This window comes from Arachis hypogaea, chromosome 9 (assembly GCF_003086295.3).
Source record: "Arachis hypogaea cultivar Tifrunner chromosome 9, arahy.Tifrunner.gnm2.J5K5, whole genome shotgun sequence".
In the NCBI taxonomy this organism is placed as follows: domain Eukaryota; kingdom Viridiplantae; phylum Streptophyta; class Magnoliopsida; order Fabales; family Fabaceae; genus Arachis; species Arachis hypogaea.
This window is the reverse complement of record NC_092044.1, coordinates 81,385,170-81,406,693: the sequence shown is the minus strand read 5'-3', so window position 1 is coordinate 81,406,693 and position 21,524 is coordinate 81,385,170. Positions and strand designations below refer to the sequence as shown.

Below are 21,524 nucleotides of genomic sequence, written 5' to 3'. Positions count from 1 at the left end.
TTGCTCTTTCAAAGATCCAATTCACTAGTCCACTTAACCATATTAATCCTACCCTTACCCTAGCCCCACTACAACCCTCTAAAGACCTCATGATATTTGCATTCATTCATCAAGTATTTTTTGATTGTTAGATGACTAGCAAATCTTAGAAAACATTATTAAAGGAGGATTGAGTGATTAAGCCCTAAACACTGAGCGACTAGACTGTATACACATCCGATGAGGGGTTCGATCGCTCAATTCTATGTTTCCATCTCTTATATTGTATCTTCTTGCAAGTTGTTGAAACCAATTTTGAAAACTTCAAAATCACATCTTTGGACATTGGTCATATTACATTAATCCTTTGTTTTGGCCCTAATGATCTATTTTGGATTTATTGGAATTCTCTTGTTTGTTTTTGCCAAACTCAATAAAGACCATAGTATAGATATAGATAGATAGCATTTTGCATAGTTGCGTGCATGTAGGTAGATGCATTGAATAAGTTGCTTACCCTTTTATCCTTCTCCTTTGATTGTGATTAGCATGAGGACATGCTATTGTTTAAGTGTGGGGGAATTGATGAATCCATATTTGACGATATATTTTGGTTTGATTTGAGTGGATTTCATCATATAAACCCACATTTATTCATGTAAATATCATGCTTTTGTATTCTCTCCCTAAATTGAGCCTAATTGTGAAAACATGTTATTTTGTACTTAATTTAATCAATTGATCCCACTTTCATTCCATTCAATGACTTGATGGTTTTGATGAGTGATTTCAGGTATAATAGGTTAGAATGGCTTGATGGGAGTGGAAGATAAGCATGGAATTGGGAGAAAACATGAAGAAATCAAAGGAGGGAAGCATTTCGGCCTGTGCCCATGCACACCTTTTGTGCCCACGCACAGGGGTCAAAATCAGCACCTGTGCCCACGCACAAGAACGAAATCAGCAAGTGTGCATATGCACAAGCCCCAGCGTGTGACTCACTTAATGCAAATCGCTGGGGGCGATTTCTGGGCCTCCAGAGCCCAATTTTGGGACTTTCTGAAGTTGATTCTTGCTATATCAAAGGGGCCCTCTTTCCATGTGAAAGGTGGGAGCAATTAAGGTTAGTTTAACATCATATAGTTCATTTTCTAGACAGATAAGCTCTCCCTTCTCTCTAGAACCTAGGGTTTTTAGCTTAATTTCTTTGTAATTTCAACTTTTAATTCTTGTTTTCATATAGTCTCTTTTATCTTTCCTTGTTCTATTGCCTTAATTTTCTTATGTTCTCTTGTTAATTTCTCATTTTTGTTACTTTTTATGTTTATAGGTACTCTTGTTATTTTGATTTCCATTTAATACAATTTATGTTTTATGTTCCTTTATTGTTTAATTGAGTTGTTGTTACTTTCCTTGCTTGGTAGTTGTAGATTTTATCATTTCTTGTTATTTTACCACGCTTTCTTTTTATGCCTTCCAAGTGTTTGATAAAATGCTTGCCTTGATTTTTGCTTAGTTTTTCACACTCTTGGTTGAGAATTTGGGTGATTAGGTGAACTTGAGTGGTGGATGTCCATTTCACATTGTGTGAGGATTGTTAATTGATTTGGTTTCCACTAACTCTAAGCCTTCCATTAATAGAGGTTGCTAGGCCTTGTGGATTGAGATCAATTATGCCCTTTTGACTAATCCTCGATGTTAGGATTGACTAATTGGAATTAATTCCACACAATTACCATGTTTGTGGTCCATAACTAGGATAGGAATCCTTAATTACCCACTTCTTGTCAGGAGCCCTTTTTAGTATTTAAATTCCCATTTGCATTGCTTCTACTTGCTTTCATTTAATTATTTGCATGCTTGTTTAATTTCTTGCCATTTTAATTTCTTGCATCTTATAATCGAAACCCCAAAATCCCCCACAGCCAATGATTGAGCACCTCATTGCAACTCCTAGGGAATACGACCCGAGAGTCTAAATACTCTCGGTTAATTTGATTTGTATTGTGACATCTTTAGAATTCAAAATTTGATTTGAGCATTACTTGTTGGCTTGGAACTATACTTGCAACGGAATCTATTTTGTGAAAATTCTAAGCCGACAGTTTTGCTCTTTCAAGCGCAGTCAGAAGCATGACATTCGGGTAGTAAAAGTGTCACTGAAGGAGCACTTGGGATGGCATCAGTTTCCCCTTCTGAACAATAGCAGTAGAACGAAGAAGAGCTTGATACACAGACTTAGCCTGACCCGCAAGGTCGCAGTCTTGGAAGAATTCCTCGGTACCGGGCAAAAGGTGTTGGTCAATATAGGAAAGAACATCAATACTGCGATGCATCATGGAAGGAGCATCCACATCCTTCCCAAGATTCTCCCCGCTACCTCCCTTAGCCGACCTCTTCCATTTTTTACCAAACTCGGGGACAGGAATCTCCTCGACCTCAACATCAACCTTGGTAGCCCTAGTAGCAACCACCTTTTAAGAAACTATCAGATAGCTCGGATGAGAAATCATTGAAGGATTCGCCGGTGAAGCCACATCACTACCATCCTCCGAGTTGCGGAGGAAAGCTGCCTTCAACCTCGTCAAAGTGGTCTCCCCACTAGCCATACCAACTTCAAAGAATGTATAAAACACAAGTGATAAAGTCGGAAGAAGCAGAATAAACAAAAGAAATGACAAAAGAAAAAAAAAGACATACTGACATGGGACCCACATGTCCCTCAATCACCCATGACATTCCGAGGGTTCAATGGCCTATCCCCAAAAATCACCAACAGAACATCGGCAATATCTTTATTTGTTGGGGACAACCCCTCATAGGTGATCCTCGTCAAGAAGGACGCACCCGCACCAAATTCTAGTAAGTGAAAAAACGGTGCTCCCCCTTCAAAGTCAGCCAAAAAAGCTGATGGCCCGTGTGGGATGCGTCTAAAAATATTCCTCTTGCCATGGAAGGAATCTTTGAACAAATCAAAAATTTGGCGGTTTGGCTGAGCTCGGAACAAAATATAACCCTTCTTATGCTTTTCTTCCTTAATCGGAATAGTACACAGAAAGAAATATAAGAAGACTTCCATCCGAGCAAGAAGTTCCAAGAATTCACACACCAACTTCAAAGGTCTGAATTGCTACCCAATTGTTTGGATGCAGTTGAGACGAAGCTACTGAACATCGATTCAAAAGGGCTTGGACAAACTCAGAGAAAGGGAACCAAACCCCTAAGTTCGTGAATAATGGTTCATAAACCAACATCTAATCAGCGACTGGTGCACAAAATTGTGATCTCAATGGCACCAACAACTTGGTACGCACAATTGTAATCTCAACTCTTTTTCACAACTTCGCACAACTAACCAGCAAGTGCACTGGGTCGTCCAAGTAATAAACCTTACATGAGTAAGGGTCGATCCCACGGAGATTGTCGGCTTGAAGCAAGCTATGGTCATCTTGTAAATCTCAGTTAGGCGGATTCAAATGGTTATAGAGTTTTGATAATTAAAAGATAAATAAACATAAAATAAAGATAGAAATACTTATGTAATTCATTGGTGGAAATTTCATATAAGTGTATGGAGATGCGTTGTTCCTTCTGAATCTCTGCTTTCCTACTGTCTTCATTTAATCATTCATACTCATTTCCATGGCAAGCTGTATGTAGGGGGATCACCATTGTCAATAGCTACCGTCCATCCTCTCAGTGAAAATGGTCTAGCTACGGGTTACGTAGGGCTAATCATCTGTCGGTTCTCACTTGTGTCAGAATAAGATCCAATGATCCTTTTGCGTCTGTCACTACGCCCAACAATCATGAGTTTGAAGCTCGTCACAGTCATCCCATCCCATATCCTACTCGGAATACCACAGACAAGGTTTAAACTTTCCAGATCTCAAGAATTCTACCAATTGATTCTAGCTTATACCACGAAGACTCTGATCTCATAGAATGGAAGGCTCTATTGTCAGGAGAGGCAACTATGCGTTGTGGACCAGGAGGCCAAGAGATACACACTCAAGCTATAGCATGTAGAACGGAACTGGTTGTCAGGCATGCGTTCATAAGGGAGAATGATGATGAGTGTCACGGATCATCACATTCATCAGGTTGAAGTACGAGTGAATATCTTAGAATAAGAATAATCTTGAATTGAATAGAAGAACAATAGTACTTTGCATTAATTCATGAGGAACAGCAGAGCTCCACATATTAATCTATGGTATGTAAAAACTCCACCGTTGAAAATACATAAGTGATTAAGGTCCAGGCATGGCCGAATGGCCAGCCCCCAAAACGTGATCAAGAGATCAAAAGATTATCAAAAGATATGAATACAATAGTAAAAAGTCCTATTTATACTAAACTAGTTACTAGGGTTACAGAAATAAGTAAATGATGTAGAATCCACTTTCGGTGTCCACTTGGTGTGTGCTTGGGCTGAACATTGAAGCTTTCACGTGTAGAGACTTCTCTTGGAGTTAAACGCCAGTTTGTAGCCTGTTTTTGGCGTTTAACTCTAGCTTGTAACCTGTTTCTGGCATTTAACGCCAGAATAAGGCAGGAAGTTGGCGTTTGAACGCCAGTTTGCGTCATCAAAACTCGGATAAAGTATGAACTATTATATATTGCTGAAAAGCCCTAGATGTCTACTTTCCAACGCAATTGATAGCGCGCTATTTGGGTTTCTATAGCTCCAAAAATTTCATTTCGAGTGCAGGGAGGTCAGAATCTAACAGCATTAACAGTCCTTTTTTAGCCTCTGAATCAGATTTTTGCTCAAGTCCCTCAATTTCAGCCAGAAAATACCTGAAATCACAAAAAAACACACAAAATCATAATAAAGTCCAGAAATGTGAATTTTGCTTAAAAACTAATAAAAATATACTAAAAAGTAGCTAGATTCTACTATAAACTACTTAAAAACAATGTCAAAAATTGTATAAATTATCTGCTCATCAGCAACTCAGGGGGATCAAAGTTGATATAGCAAACCCACTCATTTTTTCCAAAAAGCACCAACTCGTATTAGCGCTCCGCTTCGCTGCCCCACAAACCGCGCCCTCATTGAGCAACTTCTGAAGATCCTCCTTCATCAGTTGGAAAAGAGTACCTATCACATCAAACGTAACCAAATAGTAATCATTGGGGACGAACCCCACCGGATAAACGCACCCTAGCATCCTGATCGGGCCTCCTCTTCTCCATGCCTATAATAAAGAGGGCACCACTTTTAGCCCACTCTCCGAAAATTTAAACATGCAATCAAGCCCCTAATACACTAAACTACACTAAAACAATGGCACCATCCCCCTCTCCCCCACTATCATACAAAGGGGGATCTACTTACTACCATCACACAGCAAAAGGATCACTACCAAAAGAAAAATCTATTGCTAACCAAACACAGCAATAACTAAAGAAACATTGAAGGTAAAGGCAAATTAATAAAGCATAACTAAAATAGCAAACAAAGAACAGAAAAAGTACACACCTTTTGTGAAGAAGAACGAAAGAAAATGATGATCAAAGAAACCACGAAACAAACACGGCGACCGGAAAAGTCAAACAATACCTGGAAGGTGGAAATGCAACCCAGAGAAAACACATAATAGAAGAAATGTAAAAAAATAGGAAAAAAAGGATCCAAAAACCAAAAGTTAAACCCCTCGTAAAAATATGAAAGGACAGGGACAAAAAGGAAAAATCACAATAGAAGGGTAAAAAGGGAAAAGGCATGGAAAACCCCTCTACCCCTCTCCGCTGTGCACATTTTTTGTGCCTTGAAAGTTGCAAAACGATCACTTCTCGAGAAACGTAACGAACAGAACACAAACTCCACTCATCCATTCAACCTTGATGACCACACGACCCAATGAACTCGAAGCAAGCTAGACCATCAGCATCAAGGCTCAGACCAATGAGTGATACTCCGGGACAACTGTTATGGACTCGATCTCCCGGGTCCCATGCGCCTTCCACAATCTGACCCAACCAAGGTGACTCCAACAAACCTACTAAAACCTCGAAAAGTGGGACCACCTCATAAGATAAGATAACCAAGGAACCCTATAAAAGGAGAGCCTAACCGTTATCCCAGGTATGATTTAATTTCGCTTAAACACATAATCCCTACCACATTAACTCTCTAATTTAGGCGTCGGGATGTCTAGTACCACCCTGGCCGCTCCTAACCATCGCTAAGACCAACAACTTCCGGATCCGATTTATCAACCGTGCAAGCGACACCTTGTACACAATCCATAACATTTTTGTAACATAATTCTAGAAATCTAATTTTTGCAAATTTTTCTTTTGATTATTGTATTCTTGTTTTTCATCATCATGCTGGTATATACACATGAAATATCAATCACCATGAACGTAGAAAACAGATCAAAAGATAGAAGACTAAGTTACTTCCCTTCCTTGAACAACAGAATTCCTCAACCAAAAATCAAATTTTCAAGAGGCCAAGGAGCTAGAGGGCTGTTGCGAGGTCCAATGGCACTCAAAATTATGATTTTCACTACTAGATCCAATGATAAGAACACCTTCATCCATAAGAGGAGTCAATGCTTTCCCCAATTCATAGTGGTAAGTTCCATATTTGTATATCTGCTTCAGTGTACATCAACAGAAGGGGCGCTGATGCGCAGAGGTCCAGGCCGTGCCTTCTATCCTCGTCGACGCGGCACAGAACCCCGACGCTTGGAGAAGTTCCTTCACCTTCTTTGGCACATGTGGATCCCCTGCTGCTGGATAGTTGAGCTTGTCATAAAAGGGAATTAAGTTTAAAATATTGTTGAAAATTTGAAGATATCCAACCCTTCTTTTTTTTTTTTTACATTTGTTTAGTGTTCTTTTGGAGACAGGAATTGAACATCATCACAATTGATCCAATTGCTATTTACTTATAGATTGATTATAATATCAAAGATGATAGTGTCCAAATTAAATCAGGATACAAATTGATGATAGTGTCATATAAATTGCATAAACTTGCACCGAAAAATAACTAGTATGCAAACCCATGACGAAGAGAAATGATATTAATCTTTATTTTTCACTTCATACAAAATCAAGTTTGTAAAACTCTAATTCACACATTCAAATAGTCTTCCTTCTTTTTTATTATATCATATGGATAAGGACTATATAATGATCATCTATAGACCACCATTTCGAGATTGGTAATGATAGTGATTAAAAAGTTACATATATGATTTGTAGACTTTGTAGTATAAGACTTGCAATGAACAAATCAAGCATATGCACACAAGCTGATTAGTAATGACATTCATTGCTAAAAAAATTATATAAAATACAAAAAAAAAAAGAAAAGAGATAATTATACTTTTTTTCCATTTAACAACAATGCTAGGAAATTAAAAAGGTATCAGACAAAAACCAGCCAAATACTTTTAAGTGAATCTAAAATCTCTACGTGAATAGTGTTTATGTTAGGCATTAGGATATTTCTTTTCTTTGTAAATTGGATGGTTCTGAATCTATTTTTTATTTATCAATATTTTAAATCATAAATAAATAAGTTAATATACATGAATTTTCTTCTGTTAAGTATCAGAATGTTTCTTTTTCATACTAAATAGATGTTCTTTTATATATTTTTTGAATGTTTTTGTATTGCAAATGTGACTTTATTTTTTTAAGAATTTTATAGTTTTTTAAAAATTCCTCTCCTTCGTTCTTTCTTTTCCACAGCCGTCGCCCTCTCTTCCATTCTCAAGTTCGAGGTGTTCGATGAAAGGACTCGTGGTGCCAGAGAAGTCATGGAAGCCATTGTTACCGCTATCACAGGTTACCGACTCGAGAAAACTGATCCAGTTTCTGAGGACGCCATTATGATGAAGATTCTTCCGGTTCTTGTTGGGACAATGCACCACAGGGCTTCTATCTTGTTCAGTGATCCCGCTGTGTGCATGCTTGTCAATGCTTGTTCCCAAATTGTGCAGCAAATGAATGAGATAACATTTGGATTGGAATTGAGTGGACACAAATTCTTGTGGAGGTTTTTAGAGGTGGGTAGATTAATGTGGAAGAGAAGAGGAATGTTTTTATAAGCTTTAATTAGATTTATTTAATTAGTTTAAAATTTTTTAAATTTTGAATTTAAATATTTAAAATTAATTATTAATAATTATAATTAATTGAGTTGTTCACTTTTTGGCTGGTTAGACACTTGGTTCCCTATACTTTTCCATTTAATATTTGACCGACTCACAACTTCTTTTCTACTAAATGAAATACTCACCTATTCAAATCTTGTTGAGGGTGGACACAATATCTCACACTAAATGAATATAAATAAAGTTTTGCTAGGTAAACAATGATTTTAGTGAATAATGAACTCTAGAATTGACTCAATAAAGTAAAAAAAAATATTTCACTCTTAAATTACCTCCTAAACTCTAACATTAGGATAACTATCTGAACACCTAATAAATTGAACATCCGACATATCCATTGTTCACATTGTTTAGTATTCTCATTGTCTACCTATACTTTTCCATATAAATAACATAACTCCAAAATCGAAAAAGAGAAAGTTGATGGAGTAAAATATAAAAGGTTGCATTTGTTTATAGGAATAGGCTATTGAGACAGGGACACAGAAGCACAAAATTGTGTTTGACAAATGAGATATGAATAAAGACACTAAATTAACGTATTTTATGTCCATCTTGACAGAAAGGACATAGAGACACTAACAAAGAAGATAACTTATTTTTTATTTTTTCTTTTATTATTTTTGTTAATTTTTTATAATTATACTTTTTATTATTATATTTTTTTCTCAATTTTTTTGAATAAAAGAATAATGATAACAAATTGAATTTTCATAATTTGTTCTAATTTATTTCCAAATACAAGAACATAAAATTTTGTGCCTCTATTCTTTATGTCTTGTTCTCAATGTCTTGTCTTATCTTGTTCTTAGAAACAAATGCAGTCAAACAAACATGTTCATGACCATGGGGAAGCCATAGAAGTAATAGATGGAATCATTGTGACCATCAACAACATTGACTGTTGTCCCGCTGACCAGGTACCATAAGAATGGTTGAGGGTCTATTAGGAAACACTCCTTCCATGATTTCAAGAACTTCCATGCTGGAACTGAATCTTCTATTTCCAGTTCTGGTGATCCATGTGATATGTAGAATGTCTCCTTCAAAGCCATATTTATATTCCCTTTCACTCTTCTCTTTATGTTCTTTGTTTGTGTAAAATAAAAATAAACACCATATTTATCACTATCCATTTATAGGAAGGGTAAGGCGACCCTTAACAAAAATAAAACGGACAACACCATTCTGATATTGCTGTTTTGAGACAACAAAGCCTCTCTATTAAAAACTCCATCAAATGCTATTTGAACTTAATTTAGCAGCGTTTTATTTGTAAGAGGAGAATTTTAAGCCCTACAAATTATTAATTTGCTTATTTTTTTTAGAAAATTATCCTTCACTAGTAATGGTATGGTAAACAAAGACTATTGTTGAGAATAATGCCGCCAGAAAAAAAAAGTAAGTACAGTATGAAAATTGTTTTGGAATAGACAAAATGGTATCCATGAGAAATGAGACAAGAAAATGGTGACAGAGGGTGTGAGAAGAAAAAGAATGGAAAAAGGGAGATATTGATGGTGATGGTATTAGCGGTGGAAGTCTAGTAGAACTGTAGAAGAGATAGTGATAATAATATGGTATGATTACACAATAGAAGTAGCGAAGCTTAGTGGTGCAGATGGTGGTGGTTGGTCATTGAGTGCTTATATTGTTAGTATTTGATGAGTCGAAATTTTTAATGGAACAGTCACGTTGTCTTAATTATAAAGTTAGGAGACGTGTTTTTTTATTTTGGTTAAAAGACGGGGATAGCGCTCAAAAAAGACCTAATTATAAACTATACAGGACAAGGAGATTCCTTTTTCATCATCAACAGGAACATTCTTCACCTCTCTAGAAAGTAAACTCCAAAAGAAAAAGGCTAATTCAAGATCTAAACTTTTACAGGTTAAGCAATCTGCATATTTATTATCTTCTCTATAAATATATACAATAAAAATGTCCCAGGTCTTTGTTTTCCAATGATTACTGTTTCTGATCGTTTGCTTTGATCTTATCATGGATATTGCCGCTTGTGAGTCGCTCTCCACAATAATCTTCCTTAACCCCTTAGTGAGTCAGGAGACGTGTTATTCCTCCACAATAGTCATATAAATTTAGAAATGAACAGAAATCAGATTGGGTGTTTATCCCTGAAATAGTAACAATAAACATTGGTTTTGTTGCAAAATCTGAACATGGTGTTAAATTTACTTATAGGACATATGAATCTAGACAATACAAAGGGAAAAGGTGACATAACTAGGGATGACAAAATTCCTCGAGACGCGGGAATCCTTGTGGGGACTGCCCCGAATGGGGATCCGACTGTGGGGAATTTTTTCCATGGGGATGGGGACGGGGGACAAAATTCCCCCGAGGCAGACGCGGGGACTCGAGCGGGGACTCGAGCGGGCACACACACACGCACACACGAAATCCCTAACGTTGTCCATACTCCATCCAACCTCTCTGCAGCCACCCTCTCGCCGCTCTCCCTTCTTACTGCATCATCGTCACACCTCACCGTGCCATGATCCTCACTGTGTCGTGCTCTCTATTTGCGGAGTTCCTTTCCGTAACTTTTTCGTCGTGTCCATTCTCCTCTCTGTTCCCGCGTCTCCCACCTTATCCACTTCTCTATCCTCTGACTCGCCATTGCGTCCCCCCATTGCGTCATTTCGAAAGAATTCACCATTTTGTTGTTTAGACTTTTTGTATAAAATCTTGTTATTTTTGTATAGAATGGATACTTACACCTCTATTACACCTCTATTCATATGGAAATTAATAATTAGTTAGAACTATCAGATAGATGGGGAATGGGATCCGTGCGGGGAATAGGGTCCTGTGGGGAATGGGGATTGGGAGCAATATTCCCCTACGACGGAGAACGGGGCGGGGACAGGGAGTAAATCTGGGGGCGGGGATGGGGAGCAGGGAGGCATCCCCCGCCCCCGCCCTGCCCCATTGACATTCCTAGACATAACAATGGACTTAAATCATCTCATGGCCCTATATAGCTTAATTCAATATTGACTATCTAAATAACAAATACTGTTGAAAGGAGTAGCATATTCATCGGGTCAATAGAACGGTTAACAGCAAGCTTCATATACGTTCTAATAAAAACACAATTTCAGTTTGAATCATAAACGTTCTTTTATTAGTCTAGAACTAGAACTAGAAACTTCATATTTTGCATTTTAATTTTTAAACTTCTAATATCCAACATTCAAGTACAAAGGGGAAAAAATAAACAAGATACAAAAAACCAGATATCATCTTCATTTCTAAGTTTTTGTTGGGCTCTTGGTTTGTACTCTCTCTCTACTAGAGAGCATCAAAGACTAATATAACAAAATTAATTGATTTTTTGAATGGTAAATTGGTTAAGGCTTGTTTGGGCGAGCTTTTAAGAAAAGATCTTTTTTCGAATTATCTTTTTTTAAAAGATCTTATAGAGAAGTAAAAGTAATTTTATGTTTGGATATCTCATGTAAAAATGTCTTTTTATCTATCAATTATGTTTGGATATAACAATATAAAAGTACTTTTTTGTTTATTTATTACATGAAAAACATCTTTTTTTTAAGGAAAAAAGATCTTTTAAAAAAAGATGTAAATTACAGCTTCTCAAAAAAGATCTTTTTTTTATTTTACTAGTGCTTTTACTTTTACTATTAGAAATTTGCCAAACACGTTAAAAAATTAAAAAAGAAAAAAGATCTTTTTTTAACAAAATAATGGCGCCCAAACATGCACTAATCAACAAGGCAAAATTTGAGAATAGATATTGCATCATTTTCATTGAAAAAAAAGACTACATAAAAGTATTATCTTTTTCTCTTTGTTGACTTCAACTTCTTCCTTGAAGAACTATGATTATTGATTTCAAATGGCTCAGAAGCATAATGTCTGAGTCTCTGAAGGATCCTCCTTTCGCACATGCGCAGCATCAAAGAATGATACAACTTCCTCTCTTTAACTGAACTACACTTTCCCAGTCGCGCAATATCGTCTTCTATTGGTTCCAAACCATAGAGACCCTCCCTCGTGTCTGCAAGTGCTAACAAACCATCACGTGCTTTTTTTGTTAGCAGAGATCTCTTGCTCACATTACATGATTTGATTGCGAATATGTTATCATCCAACAGATTAGCATCGCTTGATTCATGCCCAGATCTGGCAACCGATAGCGAAAGGTCCAACATATGGTATGCATTATCCGGCAACAGCATGACATACAACAAAACCATGAGTTCAGTCTGCGGTTCTCCTTCAAATGATATCTCGAAATATTCCGAGTTTTGGTCGCCGCATGCAGAATAGCCTAACCTTCTCCATAGGGAGACCCTTGACCTACTGTGCCGATCAGAAAACAAAGAAGAGCACCATTGAATCACCATTTCCAAATCAATGTTAACAATGTCATAGGGATTATCTTGCTCAGTAAATCCATATCTATGAAGCAACGCAGCATTACCCATCAACCCATAAGTATTAAACACCTGATAAAGAGGACACTACAAGTATTAAATAAAAATACCCTCAAGTGAAAATACGAGGTCAATAATAAAAAAACTATAATATCTTGAATCAAGTGTAGCATAGTGACATTGGAGGTCATTGAATGCAAAACCATCAAAGGATATAAGCAAACAAAAATATTTCCACCGATTAATGCTATCGAATAATTTAGAAAAATGTTCTGGTCTATGATGCACGAACACTGACACGGACACGGGATACGACACGACATGGGATACGCCAACACGCGAATTTTAAAATTTTATAAGACACGGAAACACGCATACATATAAAATATAAATTATTTTTTAGATAAAGCGTAATGATATTTTGATATTTTATTGATATTAAAATATAAATTAATTTTTTAATTATTTTTAATATCTTATTTTAATTATATCAAGTATTTAAAATATTTTTTGTTTTAATAAAAAATAATATATACTATATCTAAATTTATTTCAAGAATATATGTTAAGAATAAGATTGGACACACTGACACGTGATGGTATTTAGGTGTGTCCAAGCGTGTCCGGTGAAGAATTTTTTATTTTATATTAAGACATGTTTTGGACACAGCAGACACGCTTGTCGGACGAGTGTTGGTGAGTGTCGTGTCCGAAATGTGTCCGACACGCGGACACGACAATTTAGCGAAGTGTCCGTGCTTCATAGGTTCTGGTTCTATATATTTGTTCACTCATTTCATGTCTCAATATAACATTTAACAAGTACTTTTCACCTTTACCTTACAATGTTAAACACGTTAAATAATGAAGCATTTACACTATAAAGTAGTTGAGTTCCTTAATCAGCATGCAAATCACTAAATTGACAGATATTGTGTACTGGAGGGATTATACATACTGATTTCTGTGAAGACTTGTAGAAGTGATCAGTAACTCACACAAGGAAGTTAAGAAAAGCTGCATAACCAAGAGGAGAATTCTTACCTCTGCTCCACTGCTGACATCTTTTACCACAATCATTTCCAGCATTGAAGGATCGTCATCTCCTGTATCCGACAAACAGTCTGTGTCACTAGCATTGCCATTCTCAACATGAGCAGCATCCAGATCAGTTGTATCTGTGGAAGATTTCTCAGCCAATGCTTCTTCATCAGCAATGCCCTCATCATTGTTACTATTATCATCATCGACGTCATCATCAGCTACAGAATTAGATGAGGCGGTGAAATGCACATCCTCGGCCCCTGTTTTATGATTGAATCTGGAGCACATGACGGTACAAACACCATTAGAATATGAAAGCCTCCAGGTCAGGATCATGCAAATAAATGTCTGCTTGGTCTGTGATGCTAAAATATATAGTATTAGAAACAGAATAGGCCCATGTTCTCTAATATATTCAAATAAGCATGCATTACTTTATGTAAAAGAAGGATTCTCAGTATGCAGTATACTTGAAAAGGTTTAAATGCTACACCTCATTTGGCATAAATATGCTACTTTGGCATAGACTGCACAGCTCATAAAACGACCTTTCTTCAATCAGGAGTGGAACAAAACCATCTTGAATTGACATACAAACTAGACTCTAAGACTTGTGATGCATCTTTGAGATCATTGAATGAAAATGACAGAAATAAGCATGTTAAAGAAACAAGGGTATAAGAGTTTACTTACAGGTCTGCCAGGGGAACCATACCAAAACCATGGAAATCATCTATCTCGAAACCCCGTGAAGAAATAAGACTTTTTGCTGCAAAGTATTGTTCTATACCAAAAAATGTTGGGTTAAGCCTTGAAGGCGCTGAATCCAATAGGGGAAAAATATTTTCTTTCCAGTCCTCACAGATAAGAGCTTTGTCTTCTTGTACCGTCTGCCTACAATTGTAAGAGATCAGAACATTTCCATGAACAGAAAAGCATCATAGTTTTACCGCGACAAACCCCCCCCCCCCCCCGCGGGGCCGCTATTCTCATTTATCGGTTAGTATCACCTTTTGGTGTATCCCTTCATCAATGTATTTGGATACAAAAAGAGCAGGGAGATATTTCTAAACACCAGAAAAATGCCACTAATTTCTCAGATATTCTTTGAACTTATTTCCTTTATAAGTTCAGCAAAAACTCAGCATCATACACAATAAAACATGCATATCATTCTCCAGTCGACCATTTAAACTCTCTTTCATTGGCTCCTTGCCATAGCAAACAAAAAGCAAAAATCAAACAAGGAAAGCACAGTATCGTTTTACCATTTTCAAAAAATTATATATTTTAGCAAAGAATTACAAGTTACACATGGTCCATTTTAATTCAAGCCATGATGACTATAAGTCTTATACCTGATGAAGCTCGGTTCCATGCAGAAGCTCATCGACTTCATTGAGGGTCCAAACCAATGGCACACACTCTTGTTTGGGCAAGACCTGAAGGTACCCTGCCCAAGGAGATTCTTCACCCAAACTCCTCTCATACATGATGGCAACTGCAAGTCCCAAATAGCCGCCCAAACCGGCATCTTCGATTATCTGGCGCGCACCGCTAGTCCTTACAGTGAGGCATGCCTCCTTCGGCATCTTAGCCACAATATCACCTTCCTTCAGTTGGCACAGTGCTCTAACAGATATTCCCTCTTCCGGGGTGTCAACAAACTCCAACGCATTGCTCCATTCGAATCCATTGGAACTCATCCATCGCTTGAATGCCCTCAAACGCCTATGCACACAAATGTATTGAATGATTCTAAATCAATAATTTAGTTTAACAGTTCACACAGAAAGAGTTGCAATATACATAACAGAAGTAATTAAATAACTAACTAAGAAGAGGAATGGAGGGGGGAAATGCAGTTTTCTTTACCGGAAGTATTTGAAATTGCAGCATTTGAATATAAATATACAAGAAGAAAACTATCCGTATTGCTAAGAAGTAAGAGAAAGTTAGGAACTTTGATACTTTGATGGGTGAGGGTGTAAAAGCTTTGATTTTTGGAACACCCTTTCTTGAGTTATGAAGGAAAAGGTGAGAGGAATTAGATAGCAATACCTGGTGGCCATGGACGAAAAAAGAGAGGCTTGTTTGTGTTAATTGTTAAGGGTTTTAGGTTGGGAGCTGCAGCTTGCATGCCAATACAGATGTAGGTTTGGGAAATATGGGTACTATTATTTTAGTTAAAGTAGGTTTGGAACTTTGGAAGTCTGATACTTTCGGTCCTTTTTTAAATTAATTCTCTAATTATATTAAGAAAGTTAAGCTGAGATTTGTGACGGATAATATTGTAAAGAAAAAGTTTAACAATGTTAATACTAAATAATGTGAACAAATAACAATGGATATATTCAATGTTTAATTTACTAGGTGTGCAGATAGTTATTCTAATATTAAGATTTAAGTGGGTAATTTGAGGGTGTAGTATCTTTTTATTTTATTGAGCCAATTTTAAAGCTCATTGTTCACAAAAACTATTGTCTATCTAGTAAAATTCATTTGTAAATGACATAAATAGTAGAGAGTGTGGTTAAATAGTTGAGTTTGTTAAATATGTTTTGTTTTACTCTTATGTATATGTGCACTGTTTATTGTTGGTGGAACTATGTATTATTTTGTCACAATTTGATTTACATAGTTTTAATTCATTTTCTTTCTCAATTTTTTTTTCTCTCTCAAATGCTTTAGTTCTTTATCCTTAATTAGTCTTATAACTAGTTTTCGTACTGACTCAAATAATCATTCAAGATTCGATTCATGATATCAAGAGCTAAGAATTAGAGATTTATGGCAGATTTTGAAAAAGATTCGGATAACTCAATTAAATTAAATATAATAATCATCACTCCTCAAACAATTGCATCTCGACCTCCTAATTTCTTTCAATAATGATCTTTCAATCCCATTATAGATAAGCTCACAGAAACCAACCATAAAACCTGACAACAACAAATATTATTTACAATTTAGGGCCAAAATCTATAAGATCACTTTCGTCGAAATTGAGTTTCTGTTTAATTTGATTCACTAGAAATAAATTTGCATGTATTGAAACTTTCAATTATAAGCAATAACGACAGGATGATTATAATTTGATTTCTTGGATGTTAGCATCTATGAATGTGACATTCAAGAATAAGATGGTAGAATGTATCTTTTGCATATAAGATCTGGTAAAGCATTGAAGATTATTTTACAAAATCTACTAAATACAAGATTAAACAATTGAAGACACAATTAAAGTCCATCAAGAAACAAGGTTTGAGTGCTTCTGACTATATCACTAAAATCAAGAATATTGCAGACTCAGTGACTCACTTGCTATTTTGGGTGAACCTCTTCAATCAGCTCAGCATATTGAAACAATTTTAGAAGGACTGAATGAGGATTATCATGTTCTATTAATGATGGTTAATTCTAAATCTGAAATGTTCAGCTTGACTGAAGTAGAGACTATGGTGCTCACACATGATGATATGGCTGAAATTTCAGAAAATCTACAAACTCCAAGATCTAGGCAAACATAGCTCAAGGTTTTTTTCCTCAAATTATCAATAATATGAGATTTAATGGAGGAAGAAAAGGTAGAGGTGGACGTTTTTGATAGAGGTGGCAGATCTTTCTTTGATAACATTAGACCTCAGTATCAAGTATTTGAAAGATTTGGACACATTGCATAGAATTATTTCTTTCAGTTTAATCAAGAAATTTTATCTCCCTCTCAATTCCAGAACAACAATTCTAGTTCTTCAATCTCCTCATCCAACTTGTTTAGCACAGCTTCTCAATCAAATTCAACATTTATAGTCCCACCACCCCTAACACAAGCATTTCACAATCCATCTACATATCTCATAGTTCCAAACATAGTTTCAGACCCTTCTTGGTACTTAAATATTGGGAGAACACATAATGTCACTGCTAATCAATCTAATATATTAGGATCATATATAAGTATCTTAGTCCAAAACAAGTTCAACTTGGTAATGGTTTAGGTATTTTCATCCCTCGTATAGGTAGCTCTTTTCTTAATGCTTTAGACTCTAAAAGGTGATTTTTCATGCAAATATTGATACACTCTCCTCAAATTACTAAAATTCTCATTAGTGTTTCTAAATTTGCTGAAAATAATTGTATCTATTACTCTATTTTGAATTTTATGCTTACCGTTATGCTGTGGAATGCAGTTCACTCAGAAATTGCTTCTACTAAGTTTTAGAAATAATGTCTTTATCAATTTGTCATTGTTGTTGTGCCAAAATCTTGTTCAACAACAACTTCTCATGTTTTAGCAATTTCTTTATATTCTTTTTATTTATAGCATAAGAGATTGGGATATTCAGCTACAAAAACTATAAAGACTATATTGAATAAGTATAACATTAGCACATCTAATAAAATGTCTAATTTTGCTATCCATGTGTGTGATGTAATACCCTACCACACAGAGTCTTATGCTTAAATCATAAAATTGAGGTGGTGAGGTATTACGACATTTAAAAGTAAAAATATATATAAAATAATAGTTGAAAGGAAATTTATATCAAGGAGCCTTTGAAGGAAAGATTAAACAAAAATGGTAAACAAAAAAGCGTATCACTCTCGAAAGCGATAAATGTGGACCAGACAAGGTAAGAGCAAAGCGACATATATATACATAGGAAAGGAATTTCAACAATACAGATAACAAAGCTTCCGAGCCAGGTTACGAAGTTAAAACCGGCCAAAGCATATATACATACATATATACTTAAGAAATCCTAAAAAGTCCTAGAGTACAGTTTATAGAACTTGTTTCTCCAAATCAACCTCTAAGAGGGATGAAGCATGATATACATATACAGTGGAGATATAAAAATATCTACATATACACGAAAACCAAAATAAAGTCCTAAAACATAAAAGATATTCGCTTTTCGAAGCTCCCAGAATACCTCAGTGAGGTACCTCACGCCCTGCATCTGAAAACCACCAAATATGTATGGGGGTGAGAACCAGAGGTCCTTAGCATGGTAACAGTACCCACATAACTAACATATAAGGTCCCAAGAAAGCCAAAGGCGATCCTAGAACTTCCAACATTTGATTTAATCTTATAAAGCATAACTAAACCAAATATAAATTAGGCAACTAACTAAGGATCTTCCTTCTAGTTTAACACTCCCCTTTCCAACTCCTCCGAACCTCCCAACCGCCACTGGAATTATTTATTTTCAAACGCAGGTATTACATACAAGGAAATCATAATTAGAATGCAGATACAATAGGTAAACAAGTAGCAAGGAGTTCATATGATCAGTCACGCATTCTCAGAAAAGCACACCAAACAAACACATAGATGCATATGATGCATGCCTGTCCTATGGCTGATGATATCATCTGTTGGTTATATAGCTAACCCAACATGTCCTGGTAGCTAACCATGAACAGAAACACCTATTGCGGAGCAAGTGGGTTTGAGCTACAACCCCCTGCTACTACCCACTTAAGCCAAAGCAAGTGGAATAGACCACTACTGCTGCTACTACCTAGGCAGGTATTTAAAAGCTCAACCTGGAGCAAGTGGAATAACCACTACTGCTGTTACTACCCAGGCGTCACAATCACTGACCTGGAGCAAGCGGGACGAGCAACAATCTTTGCTACTGCCCAGATATCTCAAATATACATTCATTCAGTCTAAAATAATCATCATTATTATCATATCTCAAGCATTGACCCGGAGCAAGTGGGACAGACCACAATCCTTGATACTGCCTAGGTGTCACAAACATACATTTATTCATTCATCACCATATCATTATACATCATGAATTTAGCCACCGATCATAGCATATATAACATTACAGCACTTCCTCTTTCATCATCATTTACTTTGCCTCTTTCTTCATAGCAAGTTATCTTCCTCACAGCTATAATCATACTTCATTACCTAAATCTACCTACTAGACTTTAAACAATAGTTACAAGGGTTTTGAAAGCTAGAGAAACACTTTTAGAAAGTAAAATTTATGTTTTGGAAAAACAAAGATTTGCGTACGCATGCACCATGCTCACGTACACAGGAGGCAAATCTGGACACTCTCGCGTATGCGTCACTGATTCGCGTACGCGAGCCCCTCAATCCGAGAGTATTGACCCGTCACGTGTGTCCTATTTCTTTACCCATTTCTTCAAAGGCTCCTAGATATAAAACTATTTCAACTATATATATATATTATTTTCAGAGGTCGTAATACCTCACCACCTCTATCTTATGACTTAAGCATAAGATTCTGTGTGGTAGGTGATGCACCACTATTTCGTGGTACATCTTGTGCTTCATTTAGGAGATTTCATCACCTTTTATCCACATTTACTCAATGAAATAGCATGATTTCATGATTGCCTCCTATATTGTGCTTAAGTGTGAAAACATGCTTTTTGGGCCTTAATTGTTTGATTTTAATTCACCTTTGATTCCACTAGATGCCTTGATGTGTTTGTTAGTGAATTTATGTTGGAAAGGTTAGGAATGGATCAAAGGAATGAAGAGGAAAAGCATGCAAGTAGAGACCTCATGGAAAAACAAGGATTTGGGATGTTGAGATCGACGTGCACGCGCAATAGACGTGCACGCGTGGAAAGTGACGTTGCAAGGCGACGCGTATGCGTACATGACGCGTACGCATCGATAGGAAATTGTCAAGCGACGCGTACGCGTACATGACGCGTACGCATCGGTGCTCGCACATGACTCACTTAAAGGCAATCCGCTGGGGGCAATTTCTGGGCTTCCCAGGCCTAAATCCAACTCACCTCTGCTGATGCTATTTAACCCAAGAATTGAAGGGGGATCATCTATCTAGTTACCATTATCTTTAGTCATAGTTTAGTTTTAGAAGTAGTTAGAGTTAGTTTCTAGAGAGGGAAGCTCTCTCTTCTCTCTAGAATTAGGATTAGGATTAGGTTTAATTCCTCTCTTAGATCTAGGTTTAATTCATGCTTTGATCTACTTTTTCCTTACAAATTCTTGTTCTTCGACCTTTCCTCTCTCTAGTTTAGCATTTAATTCTTGTAATTCCTTACTTTGTTGTTGATACACTCTTGCTTCTTCTTCTATTCTCCTTTAATGCAAGTTGAGGTAATTCATGTTAATTGTGCTTTCTTTGATTGTTGTTGTTGATTCTTTGCAATTAATTGTTGTTAGATTTTATTCTTGTTGTCAATTTACTATGCCTTCCTTTTATGCCTTCCAAGTGTTTGACAAAATGCTTGGAAGGATGTTAGAGTAGAATTTTGTGTACTTTGCTTGGGAAGGTAACTTAGGAATTTTTGAGTTACTAATGTCCAAGTGATTGATAGTTGGTAGCTGTTTACTCTAGCCTTCATTAATTCAATTAGTGAATAGCTAGGACTTATGGACTTGGATTGATATAGCTCATTTGACTTTCCTTTACTTGTTAGAGGATGATTTAATGGGATTGATCCTTGCAATTATCATGTTGTGGTTAGTGATAAGGATAGAGATCCTTGACCACCAAACCTTGCCAAGACCGTTCTATCATTTGATTTTTATCACAATTTACTTTTCTTGTTTCTTAATTCAAAACCCCAAAGATATACATGTCTATAACCAATAACAAGAACACTACCCTACAGTTTCTTTGAGAGACGACCCGAGGTTTGAATACTTTGGTTTATTTTTAGGGGTTTGTTACTTGTGACAACCAAATGTTTGTATGAAAGAATTCTTGTTAGTTTAGAAGCTATACTTTCAACGAGAACTTATTGGGAAATTCTTTACCACACAAAATATTCGATCATTAGTAGGGTGTTACGTAGCACCTGTATTTGTGGTTTTTTTGTTTAGAATGAAGCAATCCAAATCACCAACAAGCTTACTTTTATTCAACCTTTAGAAGTATTATAGAAATAGCTTTTGGGAATTTAT

The 21,524-nt window shown here is 36.2% G+C and overlaps 1 protein-coding gene and 1 pseudogene across 4 annotated transcripts; both read right to left on the bottom strand.

Annotated features, from left to right (window-relative positions):
* Window positions 1–2,135: 2,135 nt before the first annotated feature.
* On the bottom strand, window positions 2,136–9,178 carry LOC112711100 (4,5-DOPA dioxygenase extradiol-like; annotated as a pseudogene).
* Window positions 9,179–11,887: 2,709 nt separating this feature from the next.
* LOC112711099 (ribosomal lysine N-methyltransferase 3) lies at window positions 11,888–15,812 on the bottom strand. 4 transcript variants are annotated; one of them, XM_072203061.1, is made up of 5 exons: window positions 15,464–15,812; window positions 14,947–15,319; window positions 14,282–14,482; window positions 13,589–13,865; window positions 11,888–12,616 (listed from the first exon to the last, which is right to left on the bottom strand). In XM_072203061.1, the coding sequence occupies exons 2-5, from the start codon at window positions 15,120–15,122 to the stop codon at window positions 11,942–11,944; spliced, it is 1,329 nt and encodes a 442-aa protein (XP_072059162.1). In that variant the 5' UTR covers window positions 15,123–15,319; window positions 15,464–15,812; the 3' UTR covers window positions 11,888–11,941. The 4 variants fall into 4 exon arrangements, with proteins under 4 accessions (XP_072059162.1, XP_025619441.1, XP_025619439.1 ...); XM_025763656.2 differs by having other exon boundaries at window positions 15,650–15,812; XM_025763654.3 differs by having other exon boundaries at window positions 14,282–14,478; window positions 15,650–15,812.
* Window positions 15,813–21,524: the final 5,712 nt, after the last annotated feature.

What these genes read in the sequence shown, in the direction of transcription:
- LOC112711099 (XM_025763654.3), bottom strand. An exon ending in ATGGTTCCCCTGGCAGACCT is followed by an intron (nt 13,866 to 14,281) that starts GTAAGTAAACTC and finishes CATGTGCTCCAG; the next exon opens with ATTCAATCATAAAACAGGGG. An exon ending in ATGTCAGCAGTGGAGCAGAG is followed by an intron (nt 12,617 to 13,588) that starts GTAAGAATTCTC and finishes CCTCTTTATCAG; the next exon opens with GTGTTTAATACTTATGGGTT.